The following is a 19353-nucleotide window of genomic DNA, read 5'->3' as shown; positions in this document are numbered from 1 at the left end:
TTGCTGTGAAATTAACTCACGTGCTGCGAAAGAACCACTGCCGTGCATGACACTGTCATCAGAAGGCAAGCAATAACTGCTGTTATCACTGATCTCCTACTACAAAATGAACAGGTAGCATGCCAGCTTCCACATGCCTCTGCACTTTCATGAGTTTAAGCCACAGGAAGTTGTTCTTCCTGTTGTGACATTCTCTAAGTAATTTTGGATTTCCCTGCAGATTTCATCCATTTTTCCCCAAGAGTACTTTGGAGAAGAATCCCATCGGTTCACCTGTTTGTAAGCCTTGCCCATTACTTTTACTGACATAGGATGAAGTGCTGCAAAAAGTTTTAAAAACTGGAGCATATTGAGACATACAAGACAAAACTATTAATTCAACAACTTCTCTTGCAAAGTGCATTTTTCATAAAGAGTAAGTTAAAACAGTAATTTCATGTGAATCACTGAGACCGTACTTCCACTTCTGGCAGTGGCTGGGAGCCTCAGTTACATAGGAAAAAAGCTAATGCAACTTTTGTTGTAATTTCTGAAGATAAAGAGGCTTACAAGATCACACTGCTTGTTAGTCCTTCCCCCGATTTTTGAACCAGTGGGGCCACTCCAGTCATGTCAGACAGCAAAAGAAGATGCCTTACACACACCAAGTTCCAGCAAGTTTCATGAAAATAGATAGAGAAGAGGAACTTTTAATGGTTCCATGAAAGAAAAAGTCCGTACTGTGAAAGACCCAACATTTATTAGACAGAACAGAATCCATATGGGAGCCTTACACAAATTAACAGTGAATCAAGGGTCTTGATTCTGCTATTCCTTATTAAACATGATGTCTTTACACAGGATTAGAGGTAGTTTTTACACACTGATGTGTTAAGCCCTCAAAGAATGCAAGTATGTAACTGTGCACATAAAATACCACTACTTCATTATACCTTTCAAAACCAAACCAGAAACATTTGTAAAGAGTATGAACTTTAATATATGTAAAGGTCTTCTAGAAAATGAATGTTTGCTGATGGTACTGTTGCCTGACCGCGTTGCTAAGAAATAAAACCTCTGGTACTAACGTGTTTTATAATTCAACAAGATTGTTATCACGCATTTGTGTACTGAGGGTTTAAAGTCCAACAGACTTGATGTATGGTACCAGACTCCTCCTTTAGAAAGGACTCCTGACTTTGGACTATCCTCCAGGCAAACAGTCTATATTTTATATATTTTTATACAAATATATATCTGCTACCTGCTGAGTAGCAACTACTAGCAGTAGGAGCTATAAATAGCATATAGCAAGTACCAATATTTTAAGCCACAATATACTGCTTTAGTTACTGAAAGTAATCAGAGGGGAAAAAGTACACCTACACTGTTAAAACTATAAAACTTACTTACATTCAGCAGCTGATCTCAATTTAGTTCTGCTTCAAATAGCATGCACAAGGAGAAACTGAAATTTGTTAACTGAAAATAATTTAAGAGTTACCAACTAGCAGCGAAGTACCTTGGCCGTTTGTGTCATGAAACTTATATACTCAAAACAAATATGTTCTGATCAGAAGATATATGGTATGCCACGTGGCAGAATCAGTCAGAATAGAATATTAGAAAAATCTCAACTTCAACTATGCTGAAAATGAGTTTGCCAACATTAAACCCTTATCTTTAAAAGCAAAAGCAGCTTTACAAGAAGTCACAACCAATTTGCTGCTGGCATAATCTAACTCAGTTTTGCTGATACCAACACCATCATGCAAAACAGTTATATTTTGTTCTCCAGGTATTTTAAAAGGAAGATCAACATATTAATTCTGTACCTTCCAAAACATGAGCCCAGGAAGTTCCACTGTCAAACCAGATGTCTAGGACATCCTGTCCCCTGACATAATCCAAAATATCGTGACCACCAGCCTATTGGAAAAACAATTATTAAGTAATGCAAATAGAATGCCCTGTATCATCAATGCTTTTCAAAGCTGAAAATAAAGTAGATTTGGTTTCTGGACCACTTTTGTACAGGCTCTACCACCAACTTTGTGAGTGAACACAAAACAATTTAGATAATTTTTCACAATAGTTTTCAGATAATTGCTGATGAAAACCCAAAACAGAACAAGGGAAAACTACCAAAAAAACTGAGATGGCAGAGTAACACTACCATTTGTGTGCTAGCTAAAGAACACAATCGTTAAAGGAACAATAAAAAGTTACGAGGAACTAAATAAAAATTTGAGTCTATTTTAATGACAAAGACAATATATATTTGGGCTCATAATTTGGTTAATTAGGATGTCACTTTCCTCCTGAACTAAAGCGAGGAGGATGGAGATCTCTGCCCTGAATTAATGGCACAAATCTGATGGCGTGTATTTTGCCATACTCAGATCTCACTTTCTGAATATTCCTTTCACAGGATACCTTCTCATGAAGGTACAAGATTGAAAAGGATCATGGGAATATATGAAGTTTTTATATTATTTCCCATCACTGAACTGTCTAAAGCAACTTCTGTATTTGAAGTAAAAAAATTACCTTTGCCACAGCCTCTTTTGACAGTAGTTGTTCAATAGGAAGGGTCCACCATGCATCTGTTCCTTGCTGCTCCACTATTTTGATGACATCTGTGATAGTTTCACTGGGTTAGAAGGAAAAAAGGGGTTCATGAATTGATGAATTAGTCGTACCTTTCTAGACGTATCCCAGATCCAAAGCAGTGAGATATACTGATAAAGAGATCAAGCTATTTAAACCTGTGATTTTCCAGCTTCTAATCCAGACGAGACTCCACAAAGCTTTCTGCCTGTATTCCAAACAGCTTTTTCTGCAAATACTCAATAACTGGGCACTCAAAGAAGATGCCAGCAGCTTGAAAACTTCTAAAATCCATTTCACTTGCTAGTTCTTGACCTTGGATTTACAGAAACTAAACAACTATTTCCCCGCAAAATATCTGCTATTTTTGGCAACAGGCCAAAGAGAACTCATGTGGAAATGGAGAGTTAGAAAATGGCAGCATTTCGAATAACGTATATACATATTAGACTTCTGGTTGCCTGGATTCCCCCTTTTTAGCAATATATTTTTTAAATTGTAAGAAACATATATATAAATATATTAATCCAAATAATGTGGGAAACTGAAACATCTGTACCCAGTAGAGGAGTGATGCAAATAACCATTCAACATACACTCTGAAGACAATATATGAGTTCATATGGTATAGCACCAGCCAGGACAAACACCAGCACCACCAGTCCTGAAATAAACAGATACTACGGAAATAAGAAAAATTAAAAAATTAACTAAGCATTTTTTCTGATGTGAACAGATAATGCAACCACAAGGCAGGCAGTTCTGTGCACTATTTATGACACATTCAATTGTTGCCCCCAGTAGGTAAGGCTATGGGGAATTGATTTTTAATATCATTTAATGCCAAGTCTAGACATAAGTTAAGACAGCTTAAAAAAAAACAAAACCAAAACCCACACACTTTGTCTTGCTGGCTCACAGAGCACTTACTAAAGAGGTGATTTTTAAGGCATCTGCTGTATTTGAGGAGTACAGCAGACCATCATGACCTGTCAACTTCGAACTAAAACCGCTGTGTTACCCAAGCCACCAGTGTTTTTAAGTCCAGAAATGAAGATTTAATCAAATAACTAACTTCGACACAGTATTGCGAAAGGGGAAAAAGTAAAATAATGATCTTCATAATTATCTTGAAAAACACAAGAGGCAGATGATCTAACTTCAGTGTCATCACGTGGTTTTGTATTTGAACTTCAGCACAGTATTCTTCCTGCACTGCTAATAAGTTGAGCTACATCACTACAACATTTAGTGGACTCTTACACACAGAGTTGAAGCATGAAAACCCACGTTCTCCAAGAAGACATAGAACAAATTATTACTTAATTACATGACATGAGGTGCAACAGTAAGAAGAAAATGCAGTTTTGCTCGTGATTGTGGGAATAAAATTGCAATGATAGACCAACAGTTTTATATTAATGAATCAATCCATCATCAATTAATCAATTTCCTTTTCAAAGTAAATTCCTGTAGAATATCCCAGTAGGTTTTCTGGAGAGAAAACCCACTAACCACAAAGCAACAGCCAGCTAGCATACCACTGCCATTCTTACCCTTTCAGACTAGAATGGGTACCATTCACCTTCCAGTTTAATGATGATAGGACACAATTTATGGCTTTGTAATATATCTGCTAACATTTATCTTGGTAAAACAACATTTAGGAGCTCTGGTTCTGAATGGTTATCTTTTCCTTTCAGAAATATTTGCAGAGGCGCCTATTTGCCTATACTTCCAGTTGTGAAGTGTTACTTTTCCAAGACAAAAGCAAACAACAATTCCAGTCCTGGTAGATTCCTGGCAGATAGTTGATAAGCATCCCTTATGCCTTGCCTCCTTCAGGCTAAATCTTCAAATTCAGAAAGCTCTCAGGAGAAAATCAAATAAGCCAAGGAGAAGTTTGTTTGTCCTATCCCAGACTAAACTAATCCACTGAATTTGTCTCTCTTGTGGGGTCAGTACCTTCCACTGAAGAGACTGGCTTTACACTCAGACCTTCAATGATGACACAGACTGTAGCACCTGGAAACATTTTAGAAAAAGCAACATACATTATTTTTCACTCCTTGCCAACATAAGGCTCCATCTTGAATTCTTCTCAAATACACTATCAGTGTATTTTTAAAGACAATTAAGGATAACTAGTTGTCTTCAAATGAATATTCCAAGAGCTCTCTTCACAGTCTCAATGCCTTCCCTGTTACTGGCCAAGTCTTCCCACAGAAGTCACCAGCAGAAGACAGAGTAGCTAAATTAAAGAGACAGTGATTTACCCTAAAATGTGCTTATTACCACATAAAGTGTTAGTGCATGTTGAGTACTTCATGGAAGAAGTAATTCAGTGCTCAGCTAATGGCTCTGGCATGAAATTAGAGCCAGAAAATTTTTCTAACCAAGAGTCATATCCATTGCTGTATAGAAACGCTACCAGCATGCTCTGTAAAGCAAGGAGAAAACTTGTCTTCCATATAACTTTTCCATATTGCAAATACACTTCAGTGGAGGGACATAAACTCTACTGACAAATTCATTTTCAACCTATACATTTTTAAAGCATTCAACAGGTATTTGATGATATCAATTGTGGGAATTTTTAAAAGGCAATAAATCCAGCCACAGACCAAAACTAGCAGCTACCTTGGACAACATGTAGGAATATACTCTCAACAAACAGTGTTTTCCAGCAACTGTCTGGATTCAGTTTGACGACAGCAGAAATCTCAGTTTGTCAGATGTTCTAAGCTTCAAGTAAAGGAGATACAGCCTGAAGTGCCACCAGTTTTCTCACACTGCAACTGTTAATTGCAATGACATCTCTCCTCAATGGAAGAGATAATTATTAAGATGAGGCCTATCACACAAATATTTGGAGAAATTCACAAGGGGGGGGACCTGAAACACTGTGTTAGTGCAAACTGTATGACCTGTAGTGAGGATGAACTGTTCTCCTTTCCATCAGAGGCAGGGGGAGGGACAAGAAGGAAATAAAACCCTGCTATCAGTCTCCCTTGGGAAACCATCATAAAATGACTGCCTTCATTTACAGTAAGTAAGTATTGCCAATGCCATACAACAGTTGCCTACCATTGTAGATACAGCATTACTACAAAACACACTATGGACTAACCTTCTACCAAGTGTATTGCTATGCAACACAAAGGCTTATATTGTTAATTTATGAAGAGCAGAATTATTTTAAAGACACATTTTCACGACACGTGAACTAACATATGATTATGCTACAGATCAAAGTTTTCAGACAACTAAAAGAAGGTCAGATTTGTGTTATCAGTCACTTACAAGAAATAAGGAGTCAATGACTGAAGTCAACTTATTACTGACCAATATTCTCAAAATTCTATCATAGTTTCAAATCAAGTAAAAAAAAAAATTAACAGTGCAATTTTTTTTCATTATATACCATTTTCCTACAGAATATAAGTGAACTTTAACAGGCAAGTATTTTATAAGATGAGATAGTTAAAACCAAAGATTTCCAGGATACCATTTCAACAAACACTTTTTCCTCCTACAGTTTGAAAAACCCAAGACAAACAAAGAAAAAAACCTCCTGTTCCTGTAATCTTTTCCCAGGATCCTTATGATTAACTTTTACCACAAGAGAGAGAAAAGACTATATTTAAGGTTATCTGTACTGTAAGCAGGAAGATTTTTGCAAAGTACTTTTATGTAAGGTGCAAGTGAAAACCACCTTTCTCAAATAACTACTCATCACTTTATAATCTGTGGGCTTCAACGATAATTCACAGAGTTAGCAATAAACACCATTGTAAAACTTTGCCCTGTATTCATACACTATCTGGAAGAACTTGCATTACGTGTCACTCGCTACGGTTTAACACTGAAACCCCTATGGCAATTCATGCTACCATGACACCAGCCAATCACTCTGAAGTCTGATATTGATTACACTGAACACTTATTTAATGTGTTAACAGAAATTAGGCAGCATTAAGATATCGTCGGGAGGAGAAGAATACAGGACCTGATGTTCCCTCGACCTCTTTTCAAACAACAGTAAAGAAGGCAAGCTATCTTTTTATGTGAACGTTGATACTGCAGCAGTAAGTATTTCGGTTACGGTAAGTTGCCATTGCTTACAAGTCACTGAAATGTCTTAATATTTTAAAAAGCAAATTAGAGCACAGGGTAGATCTACTTCAAAAACAGGTTGGGGTTTTGTCAGAAATTTAAGTTACTTGTTAATCAAAGTCACAGAGAAGGGGACAAAAGTTATTGTGTATTAGAATAGTTTTGCAATAATACTTATTATTACTAATATCTGAACAGTGAATTTGTAAAGAAGGTAAAGAATTTATTGCATGAGGTCAGATTAAAGCATGTATCTCACATTTATTACCTGGTCTGAGCTACTACTGGAAATACAAATCTCTCGTTTTACTTTTGGAGTTCTTTCTCTCTTCTCTTCCATGAGTTACAGAATTTCCTAGAATCAGATGTTTTCTCTCGAAATCTATTAAATTTTGAAAGTTGACAAACAGTATAAGCATTTATTTGTGCATGTATTCTATTTAAAGCCTTTTTCTGCACGAGTATAGAAAAAAAAATCGCACAGAATCTTATCTCTGTATTCTTACTGAAAATGGCAATAACGGAAAAATGCTATTTTCTCTCTCATATAGGACTTTGTTATTTTATAATAATTTTTTAATTTCTGATCACAATATGATGTGATATACTCTATATAAAGATTCTAGTCATCAGTAGTGTATTAAATTTATAACCATAGACAACAGTGTCATACAATCAAATGTCTTTTAGGGCTATGGGGGGGCCACAGCAGCAAACAGGAAGACTCATGGAGATCTTCCATCGAACTTGTTGCATACAAGATCACAAACTAGCTCTTGGCTTTCAAGTTAGAAAGACAGGATTGTTGGTGTGGGAAAAATATTCTGTTAGAGATGAGCAGTTGCATCTTGACACAAGAAGCTTCCTGCAGCCTTTCACATGACAAATTCAGGGGAAACTCTCACTTAGAAGGAAACACAGCGGCTTATTTTAGCGACTTTTTTTTTTTTTTTAAGAAGTCTTTTTACAGGTGATACATAAACAGGATCACTCAAGATTGACCATCAGTGCTCTCATATGTAACAGCAACTCCATGTGGACTACACTGACTTCCAGTGGAGATGCTGTTACTTTTGATAGCCACTCAAAAACTCCAGAGCAGCTGCTACTGGAAGCACGTTTATCCAGCACTGAAGATAAGAAAACAGCTTTTGTTTTGAAATGTAAGTTATTTACTGTTGTTTAATGATATTAATTATTCACACAATCTGAATATGAAACTTAAGTGTTAGAAATACGTCAGCAACCTAATTGTGGTATGATTTTCAAAATGATAATGCAAATGCAACAAAATATTTAGGCTTAGCTGTTTATTGAAATAAGAACTGGTGTCCAGGAAAATGACCTATGAATTGACAGACTGCTTTCTAAATTTGCCTGTCATTTCTATAGGCCAATATTCTGCACACTTTTCCTACTCCGGTTACAGAAGTCTGCTACGGCTAACTTTAAATATTTAATATGTGTTTTACAGTTTTCTTTGAAAATTTCACCTCTACTGTAAAACATGTTAGAAGTAAGGAGTACTGATTATAAATGAACATCAGAAGCTGCCAGTCAAATGAAATAAATCTACTTTTCAAGCATATTGGATAAGTCTCTTTTTTTCCTAAGTATCTCTCTTTTTTCCCCAGATCAATTCTGACCAAACATGCCATACTGTCCCTTTGTTCATTCACCTACATGCATGACTGCTAGGCCAATACCTACACACAAAGGTTGAATTGTTAAACTACTGCAGAGTTTGTCACATCAAAATGTCCTGATTGCCACACATCGTACAACTCTAGCAATAATCTCACACAGATCAAGCACTTACAAAAGACATGCTTTTTAATACAGGTCACTGGCTTTCAAGGTAATTTTACTACAATCTAAAGGAATTCCCACGCATCCCTCCTTTCAAATGCTTTCTGTATCAGCTGGGTCAGCTCCTCTATGTTCTGAAGGAGCTATTGCTCCATGGTGCCCTTCACGTTCCACTGCCAACTGCTAACCAGTTTTTCATTACACTCTTATTTTGTTGTTAAACTACTTATTTAACAATTTTAAGCAAGCACAAGTAACACACTCAAGCCTACTCCGCAGACAGACTATAGTAAGTATTCCTCAGAAATTATTTTTTAAATGTGAACTTACACTTACTTTTTAATACAGTAACAGTTTTTGCAGGTAAAATGATTTTACACCCCACAGAGCCTCCATCCCTTTATTTCCTGATGTGCTTCACCATTATTCAGGTACTATACACAACTATGGTTACTGTGGTCTTTTCTCAAAGTTACTGCCTACTGTGAGATAGTCAAAGTACATATCTGTGCACCTACACACCCAGTGACACTAGGTGAAGCTGAGGACTAACTGCTTAAAGTCCATTCCCTGCTCTCCACACCCCACGCCTCACCTACTACTATACTTATGTACGCAGTCCAGCCTCTGGAAAACATGCTGGACTCTCCGCAGTATATTTATTCAGCACCAGAATAAAAAAAGTTCTGCAACACTACTTAAGTTCATCTCCAGCTATGCAGTCTTATTATCCATAATGAATTTGCACAAATGGTTGTGAGGTTAAGGCCCATAAAATGGAGCTACACTAGCGCATCTCAAGACAGAAAACAATTATGGAAATAAACAATGAATGTGGAACTCCACAATACTACTTCTATGAAATCACCTCTTAGAGGATATTCACAACCGAAAACTTCTGCTTTTACCCCTGTGGGGAGCAGAGCTCTATTACGCCTTTAAAGACAGAAGAGGATCATATTTGGTTGAGGTTTCTTGTTTTAAAGCACAGCTTGGATTTCCTCCACATTACATTGTCTAGAATTCCTGAAATGCAATGTTTGCAATATCTGGATACTAGTAACTTAACCAAAAGATGGCCATCAGGCTAGCATCTGATGCTTTAGACATACCAAATCATATACCTAAAGGTCACTTACATTTATTGAGGCTGGCTCTTCAAAAACACTCCAATTTTATTTTGAAACAAAGTGCAGTTATTTATTCTGCAACTGATTTGGTTATTCCACTTCAGATATCTCATTGTCACTGATTCAACTGCAAAAAGCCATTTTGACAATATACCTGTATTGTTCAATTTATAGTGCTACAATTACAGTTGCAATCTATTCTGACTACAACTTGCATTTTACTCCTTGCTTAAATGTAAAGGCCAGTGACTACTGCCAGCTCACTTAACTTGAAGATGAGGGATGAAAGCAGCAATTACTATCAAGGGGACTTCTCGGGTAGCTTAAGTATCTAAGTAAATTGACTGCTATTACTTACATACAAGTCACCTTCAGCAATGAGTTTTTGATTATTTTAATTTATAGCTGAATTAGTTCTGTGTATAAACAATTACAAGTAAAAGCAGGTAGTTATACTTAAATAGTTAGAAGTTCTATAACATTGTGTAACTGCAGCACAACAGACAGTGCTCACTCTTTCATTTTTCAGTATATAAAGCTAGACAAATACCTGTTTATCAAGCATTCTCCTGTGTTCTTCTGATAAAAAACAGGAATCGGAACACCCCAGCATCTTTGCCGTGATATACACCAAAATGTCCTTCTGTCCAGCATTTCAAGCATTCTGTTCACTGCAGACGTAGGAATAACTTTCACTTTTTTCAGCACTTCCTATAAAGTAGACAGTGAATTGCTGAACACGCTTCAGCATTCAGACAAACACTGTTGATGCTACCAGTAAAAAAGGTACAGGTCTACACTCCCACTCCCAGTACTGAATAACATGTTCTCGGACAACTGTCACATTTACTTCATTGCATGTTGCTCTTCAGTAACAGTTAGAACGCTGTATATACTGTAGATGCCCCCACAGAGCAACCAACGCTTTTTGGGCAGCTCAGATTCTCTAGCGGATGCACCCTAAAATGAGTTAGATATGGCTTCAGTATCTCTATCTGAAGTTTAATAGCTCATTGTGTCTTGTGCTGTTTTCTACTTTGAAACTACACCTTGATACATACTGCCTGTATTACAGAGTGTGGGCTACCACTCACTCCCAACCCCGCTGAATAACAGTTGTAATTTCCTTCATTCTAAACAGGGATGAATACAGAATAAAAACCTCATGCCCTAATTAAAATGAAATCACTATTACCCAAGACAGCCTAATGTGCTGGTCTGAGTTTTCTGTGTGGATGTACATAATTTCAAAGAGCACTGCATTTAAAAAAAAAAAAGTTTTAAAGTTATTTAAAGTAGGACTGTGGCAAGATGAATAGGGGAGCAAATAAAGATGTATGGCCATGTAAGGCTACCATAATAACAAAGATAATTTTAATAGTGATAAAATTGTCTCTTCTGAATTAATTCCATGAAACATTGTATTTTTATAAATATTTTTTGGGGAAAAAAACCCAGTAGCTCTTTAAGAAACGTATGTGTCTCCTGTAAATGCTATGAACAAACATGTCAGTCAATGTATTTATCCTGAATTATATCAATATTCACAAAAAATCCCAGAACATTCATCACTTCTACAAATAACTCACACTTTTCAACTAGGTAGTGTTTGTAAACACTAGAGAACCACCTATTCTGGAGTGAGCTACAGCAAGATTGTTTTGCTGATTCCAAATGGCATCAGCTGCCTTTAAATGACCCACAAGAAAGCCAAATTATATACCTGTGCTGTAGCCTTCACACTTGCTGTGTTTACAAACCACTGTTTGCTGGCACGAATAATCATTGGTTTTTTAGTCCTCCAGTCATATGGGTAACTGTGCACATATTTCTCCTCTTTTAACAAACTCCCGGCTGCTTGAAGCATCTGAATGACTGAGGGGAAAAAAACGAGGCAAGATGAAAATCTGATTTGAGCACACTGCTACTGTTAACCTCAATTCATTCTTTTCCATGATCAACACATAATAAGAAGTGCCTGTATCTCATCCATATTCAAAATGTGTTCAGTTTATATGAGCCCTCAAAATATACCTGCAGGAGTGTAACTGATAAAGAAACAAATGGCTAAACATCAAATACTCACCAGCTTCATTTCCCTCTTCAAGGACGTTCTTGTTTTGAAGTTCAGGACCTGCAGCTTCGGTAAAAAACCCACCTTCATCCACAAGGCAATCCTAAAAATAAAAATGTTAATTACATCAATAAAATATCATGTGGCAATTTATTATCTTTCAGGTATTCAAAAGTGAGTTAAGTACTCTGCTGAGTAACTGTTTTTCTGATGAAAAGCAAAGTATGTTAAGTACACTTCAGATATAGTGAACTGCAATTTCATAATTTACAAGGCAAGTGAACTTGACATATCAGAAGAAACGAGCACCATTACGTTTGCAGACATACCACAAGTGTCTTACATCAAGTCACTGTTAATTTGAAAAGTCATTGAAATACTAACCAGTGAGAAACAAAACCAAACAAAACCCCAAGAAAAACCCTACCCCCAAAAAAACCACAACCAGAAATACGAATATAATTAGATTTTGGAACATCTCAAGAGTCACCTCTTTTGAGAAGGTAAGAGAGAAAAAGAATACCCTGCATCTTCATTTCCACCAAACACAAACTGATCACGCATAACTGAAGTGTATTTATGTATGTGTTTAAAAATCACTGACACACAAAGATATTAATTACTAAATACAATTAAGTCCCTTAAATGCATTTTTTAATTTATTAAAGAATACCCCAAACTTTGCTGAAAAAGAATAGTAATAATGACCTACATAGCTGGTAATTTATTGGTCTGCAGCTTTAAAAGCCAATTCTGAGTACTGAGAGCCAGTATCTGAGAATTGTGGTCTGTGTTACTCTTAAAAAGATTCTATTCTACCACTTCCCTGTAAGCTTTAATTAGCAGATGGATGAAAAACTTCATCCTTTTATTTTGATACACACTTTTTTAAGCTTAGTCCTGCATTCCTGCAGGCCATGAGCGATACTCATGCTTATCTGAATGCTTCCAAACATTTTAAAGTTTATGCACAAATTACAACAGTTGTTGTAGGGGCATGTGATCAAACAGCTGCAGAAAATCAAGGGCAACAGCTGAAAAAGTGAAGTACCGTAGGTAGCTGATGGTGGGAAGCTACACCGTAGTCTTCCATGCCATGAGCTGGGGCTGTATGAACTAATCCTGTTCCTTTTGCCATTGTCACATGATTTGCAGGTAACAGAGGAGAGACTTTGCCAGGAATTGTGGGATGAGCACAAGAACTATCTGCCAAATCTACACCTGGGGGTGGAAAAAAAAGAAAAAACAACAGAAGATAAAAATAGAGAAACAATTAATGCATTCAGCTTCTTTTATCAGAGAGCAGAAATGGAACAATTGATCAGCAAATGTACATACAGGATACTATTCAGATGTACTACTTCTTTATTTGGTTTGTGGGTCCCCGTCCAAATGCTTTCACATTCTCTGCATTGTTAATCTTGCACACAGTTGTTTTTTCCTTTGAAGAAAAAGCTTTTCTTCTACCTTAGACAATGGTATTCCACTAGTAGTGACATTCCATTCCCATTCCTTGGGGACTGCTATCTTAGGGTCCCGGAAACAGATCTCAGTAATGATTTAGTAAGCTAAAAACCTTGAATTTGGGATCTATTCCTAGTTCTGCCACTAAGTACTAATATTATCATGAACAATTCATCTGAATTGTCTAAATTACATACAAATAAAGAGAGTATAGCATGAATGAATAGTGACAATTTAAGGTTAAAAAAAGACTGAAGAAATCTTAGTAGTAAAGCCTTGCTGAAAGTCAAGAATCACAGAGCTTGAGGAATGCTTCATATGACAAAATGGCCCTCATTGAACGCTTTCTTCCTAGAAGGAACATGTTTAAGAACTGCTCTCAGACAGTTAGGTACACGAATACAGAAAGGTAACAAATATAACTAATTAGTGAATATATGGGAAGATAAAAAGAACAGGTTCTAATATTAAATTTCTTTTCAAGAAGGTCCAACTCTACTGTTGTATGTTATCTGTAAATCTCATGATTCAAGAAGGTGGAACCTGTGAGAAGAACACCTCCAGGTAATTTTATCATTAGGTAAAAACAAGATTATTAAGCAGAGAAACAGATAATTTTTTTTCCCTCTCAAAAGGAAGGCATGGAAAGACACCAAAACAGCCTGAAAAGAAGAAGTCATAGAAACCACCATTGTCACCTCCTTTAGATATGCATATTTCCAGCACTGATTCACTGATAAAGGCAAATGAATGAAGTTCATAAATGACACATTAAATCCCAACTCATGACACTGCATCAGAAGCCTGTCTGTTAAGAAATACCACTATGCAGTTTGTTAGGATGCAAACTTAACTGCTTTAGTTTGTCCGTACAGACAACAGTCACCTATGATACCTCAATAGTCTTCATAGTTATGGTGAAGGCTTAAGACACCTCTTAACAATGAAAAACTTGAAAAGTACCATAACATAACAACGGCTGATAGTGTTTCCGACTCTGCAACACTAGGTAATTACAATAGTTTTTGTAGAATTTAGCAATCAGGCAGTCAGCAAGCATACTTGTAATTAGCCCCTTGTTCTCATCAGCAACGGATGAGAGAGACAGACAAACGGCATTCAGTGTAATTAAGATTTTGATACTGAACAGACTTCCACTCCGTGTTTAAGTTTCCCAAGTGTGAATCCAGATTTTAAGTACTTTGAAATCTATGGATGAAAATTGGAGCTACAGTACACCAATACTAAATCTGACAGACTGCTACTCCTCTTTGTATTATTTTAGTGAAGCATGTTCTCAAAATATAAACAAACTTAATACATCAAAACTGAAGCAGTTTTCAGACACCTACAAACAGATTTCCAAGCAACTTAAGACTAACAATATTAAAACCTACCTTTACATGTTGACATAACCTCAAACTGCATGTCCAGAACAGCAGCTGTAGATTCAACTCTATCTGCAGCTAGAATGAAGTGTTCACCGGTAGTTGCACATTTCACAATCGAATATCTACAATGCAAATATATATTTGTGATACTAAATAATTACAAGCACCATAAAGCTACAAATTGTTTAAACACTCCATCTCTAAAAGACAGCAAAATACGTTTTAAGATCTACGTGTCCAATTCACTCTTAAATCTCAAAAGAATTTCAAGATAACGTAACATCAGGAAGAATAAATAACTTAAAAAATAAAAATGAAAGTAGAAATTAATATATTGAGATACAGAACAAAGCTTACAATTGTGTCATAAAAAAACCAAAACCAAAAAAAACACAGAAAAGATGCCTTAAATAAAATGTAATGGTAGTCCAGAACATTTTAGCTTTGCTGATAAATACTGACAAGGACTGATGCAGATCATTGAACCAAGTTAAAGACACATACGCTGAATCTGGCATGTAACAAACTGCTTGATTGGCTGGCACAGTCCAAGGTTGCGTGGTCCAGACTAGCACACTAGCAGGGGATGATCCATCTACAGATGTAAATTAGAAGTACTTTACTTACAGGCATAACAAAAATAAAAGCTATCAGTCTTAAAATCTATACAGAAGTCATACCTATCACAGAAGTCAGCTTAGGTGGTGACTTTAACAAGGGAAATTTCATGTAGACAGAACGACTGACATGCTGCTCATTGTATTCAAGCTCTGCTTCGGCCAAGGCTGTTCTGGGTAGATATCAAACATAAGTTAACACACTTGAACATGAAAAGATATTGATATTCTTGCTAAAATTTTGAAGACAAAATAGTAAGTTGATTCTTACTTTGCTGAAGGAGACCAGAACACAGGTTTATAGTCCTGATAAATGAAACCCTAAAGAGGAAAGGGAGAGGAAAAAAGAAAGTTAGGAGAATAGAAACTCATGACAAAACAAAACACACCTTAACAAAAGTTCAACATACCTTATCATACATTTTGTAGAACACTCTCAGCTGGTTTGCTTCATACTTTGGATCAAACGTACGGTAGCAGTTAGCCCAATCTGCCATTACACCCCAACGAATGAAGGCAGATTTCTGTTTCTCAATTGCTCTTTCTGCAAATTCTCTGGCTGAAGGGAATAGTTCCATTAAGCACATGGTTCAGGCCACTAAGATCAGTATAATACCATTTAAAATATGCTATTGACCTTTTTTTAGAAAAGCCTGAGCTGAACGTATTGAAACTGTGTACTAATTACTGATGTGTATTAAATAGATTATGGCTCAAAAAATATAGATTTCAGAGAAGTAGTTACATAAAATGACTGCAAAGAGTAAAAAGATCCAGGAGTGTCACTTTTTGACTAATATGGGGACATAAAGCACAAGTGTCTCTAGAACATAAACTTGCTTTTTAAGGAAGAGGGGAAAAAAGTATATTTAGTTATGAAGAACAATTTCTCAAAATGCATTCTCAAATAACGTAAAATAAGTAAGAGTGAAAATTAACCACCTCTGTTGATGCAGTTTCAAACTTTTCAAAGCACCATGCATCTGAAAATAAGTCAGCCCATTTCGCTGCTGCAATTTCAAGCCAAAGCAGTTTAAATTGCTCATTACAAATAGTTTTGCAGCTGAACGTTGTTGTATTTCAATACATATGGCATTTGAAATTATTTTTTCAAAACAGTTTCCATATAATGCAGACTCACTTTCTCTGAAAGGATCACCCCTACAGTTTTGTAGTATTGTTAAAAACAGAGTCAACAAATACGTGCCTAATTATGATATTGAGCCAAGCTGTGAAGTCCAATTTTTATCACAGAACCACAGAATGGTTGAGGTCGGAGGAGACCTCTGGAGGTCATCTGGTCCAACCCCCTGCTCAAGCAGGGACTCCCAGTTTATGAGGAGCTTCTTTTTAGCTCCTCAGCAAATTCAGTCTTCAAAACCCAAAAGCATGCTGATCTGATAAATACCGGTTTCATGCTGCTACACAGTTATGCAAAGCAGAAATCCAAATCCTCAGTCCTTTTGGTTTTTTAAACCCATACTCAATGCTATGCATGTTCATTACAGCAACAAATTAAGCCTGTGTTCAATTATCCCACTTCATAAGATTACATTGTACTCAATCTGCTTGGCAAATATGCACAGTGATCCTAGAAAATGTTACCAACAGCTAATAATAGAAAAAGCACCCAATAAGGTATAAAAGCTATTTATGAAACATAAAATTCAAACTATGCCGAGTAGGATGTACAAATACTTAAGCCAACTTTTTCTATAAAGATACTACAAACAGTAGTTCACCTCTCTGTCTAATTTCCATTGGTGAAAGTTTTTCAACTCCTTTGACTTCTGACAACGCCTTCAACTCAATTGGCAATCCATGACAATCCCACCCCGGCACGTAATGTACTTTATAACCTCTCATCATGTAGAAACGATTAGTGATGTCTTTCAAAATCTGAAAAGACACAAGGGTCAGTTATTACTTTAGCTCCCCCATGTGGAATAGCTACATTATTAATGAAGATCCTTCTATTAAAAGCACAAATATAAAAGGCTGCATGATACACTTACATTTAAGACTGTCCATTTATGATTTTTTCTTGCCCATCATTTTGTATTTTGGCAGAACCTCAAAGGACCTCTGATCAAAGGAATTCACATTCAGTATAACTGAAGGATGCAGTTTATAAATTTGCAAGACTTGAAGCAAACAAATCCTACTTGCTCTCATTTTTAAAACACTGAGCTGGATCTACAGTGTTGGCCTACTGCACATTATTGCTTTTTGATGTAAGTGGTCACCTACTTGTCATTTTGATGTAAGAGATCACCTACTTGTCATTTTCAGAAGTCCAAGCTTTAGCACTAGTACCTTAGGAACCTGTGGGTCACATTTTAGTCTTTCCAACTTTGTAGCCTATGTAATGCTGTTGTTCTCAGGACTGAATCTAAATATATCCACACATATTTAGGGTTATTATTTCAAAGCTGAAATTTACATTTTAAAAACCATCAACATTTAGCCACTGTGGTTCCACTGAAGATACCCAGATAAAATAAAATAAATGCAATATAACAAACTTACAAAATACCCAAAGGAAAAAAGAATAGCAAGGCACAGCTCAGCCATGCATTACAGTAATATTATTACACATACATATGTAAAAATATATACTCACCCATATGTGTATGTGAGATACGTTCAATACACAAATAAACTGTGCACTTAATATTGCTTAGGAACGAAGGCTGGACTTTCTCCAAAAAGATGTTCTCTTTCTACTGAAACGTTCAGCCTCACAAATGAGCATCCAGCATATAGGTACCGTATACTGGTATATGGTATTTATGTCATGGTATGGTACCTATGTCACCATGGCATCATATGGTATCTACGTAACCGTGTCATTTGCTTTTTAAAAGCGCTGTCTACCAAAATACTGAACACTTTAAAGTGTTATTGGTTTAAATGGGAATGGAGAACACACAGCACATTACGGGAAGTATCTATCACTTCAACACAGTACAGTATGAATGAGGAAATATTTACTTTATTTAATGCATGGCCAACATGAGGGTCTCCATTGGCATAAGGTGGTCCGTCGTGAAGACAAAATTCCTGCTTTGTTTTCCTTTGCCTTTGCCATGAATACAGTTCCGAAAAACCACATTTCTGTAGAGACAACAAGAAAACACCTAAATCATCACAGGCCTTTGCACTTCCAGAAAGCTTGAATTTTACCTTCCCAGTAAAATGTATATTGAAAACAAACAAACACGCAGAGTTAACTTTTCCACCTCTGTAACAGAAGATGTCAGTAGTTTAAAACTATTAAAAAGCCCGAGACAGGCATAATACTAAGCCTAGCGTTATTACTCTGGCTCTCCGCTATTAGGAGGGTCATTACTCTTTCTCCAAACGAAGCCGTAAGAAAGGTGGGAGTATCCAGGCTATGGATAACTAACTAACCCAAGATCCCGTGCTCTCCACCTTTCTCCGACAGCTAACTTCGGACGGCCTGGCCAGGCACCCGCAAAAGCCCGGGCCTACAAGAAGCTAAGGGCAGAAAAGGCGGGCCCGTCCACAAACCTCCGCCCGCCGCCCCCGCCCGCCCTCCCGGGGCCGGGGCTCCGCCGCCGGGCCGGGCCTCGCCGCACCCGGGGAGCCCCGCACGCCTCTCGGGACACACACCCCCCCGGGCGAGCCGGCCCCGGCCGCTACCTGCTGCGTCTCCAGCTCGGTCTCGGGCTGCAGCCGCCCCGGTAGCTGCGCGGGGAAGCGGCTGCGCGGCAGCAGCACCGTGTCCCGGTACTGGGAGTCCTGCCGGCTCTCCGCCGCGGGCTGCCGGCTCTCGGCCTCCGAGGCGGCGGAGCGCGCCCAGCCCCAGGCGGCCCCCGCCCGGGCGCGCAGCCCGACCCGAGCCCCGGCCCGGGCCAGCGGCGGCGCCCGCCAGGCCCCAAACATCGTCACGGGCTCCCTGCGACGGGCGCTGGGGAAACGCTTCCGCCTGCGCTACGGAAAGCGGCGCGGCGGCGACGGGCCGCGGGAAGGGACACGTTACGCAGCACGCGTTTTCCTCCCCGCCGCGGAGGCCTCCCGACGGGCAGGGCGGGGGGGATGGGGGAGCGCTTCGGCCCTTCCCGGAGCCGGGAGGATTTGGGGCGCTTCGAGCCTCTTTTGTAAAGACAGCGGCGCCCCCTGACGCGATCGGGGCGAGC

At 37.9% G+C, this 19353-nt stretch overlaps 1 protein-coding gene across 1 annotated transcript in view; it reads right to left on the bottom strand.

Annotated features, from left to right (window-relative positions):
* IARS2 (isoleucyl-tRNA synthetase 2, mitochondrial) overlaps positions 1-19274 on the bottom strand; it is a 29106-nt gene extending 9832 nt beyond the window's left edge. Inside the window, exons 1-14 of the mRNA XM_072856970.1 lie at positions 18857-19274; positions 18185-18307; positions 16933-17089; positions 15601-15749; positions 15462-15511; positions 15254-15363; positions 15078-15168; positions 14580-14695; positions 12770-12939; positions 11731-11821; positions 11368-11519; positions 10195-10355; positions 2530-2632; positions 1815-1908 (exon numbers count right to left, since the gene is read on the bottom strand). Coding sequence (XP_072713071.1) covers positions 1815-1908; positions 2530-2632; positions 10195-10355; positions 11368-11519; positions 11731-11821; positions 12770-12939; positions 14580-14695; positions 15078-15168; positions 15254-15363; positions 15462-15511; positions 15601-15749; positions 16933-17089; positions 18185-18307; positions 18857-19099 — 1810 coding nt within the window. The 5' untranslated portion in view covers positions 19100-19274. The remainder of the gene's footprint in view (positions 1-1814; positions 1909-2529; positions 2633-10194; positions 10356-11367; positions 11520-11730; positions 11822-12769; positions 12940-14579; positions 14696-15077; positions 15169-15253; positions 15364-15461; positions 15512-15600; positions 15750-16932; positions 17090-18184; positions 18308-18856) is intronic.
* Between the last annotated feature and the right edge of the window lie 79 nt (positions 19275-19353).

This window comes from Ciconia boyciana, chromosome 3 (genome assembly GCF_034638445.1).
Source record: "Ciconia boyciana chromosome 3, ASM3463844v1, whole genome shotgun sequence".
NCBI lineage: Eukaryota > Metazoa > Chordata > Aves > Ciconiiformes > Ciconiidae > Ciconia > Ciconia boyciana.
This window is presented reverse-complemented; position numbering and strand designations above follow the sequence as displayed.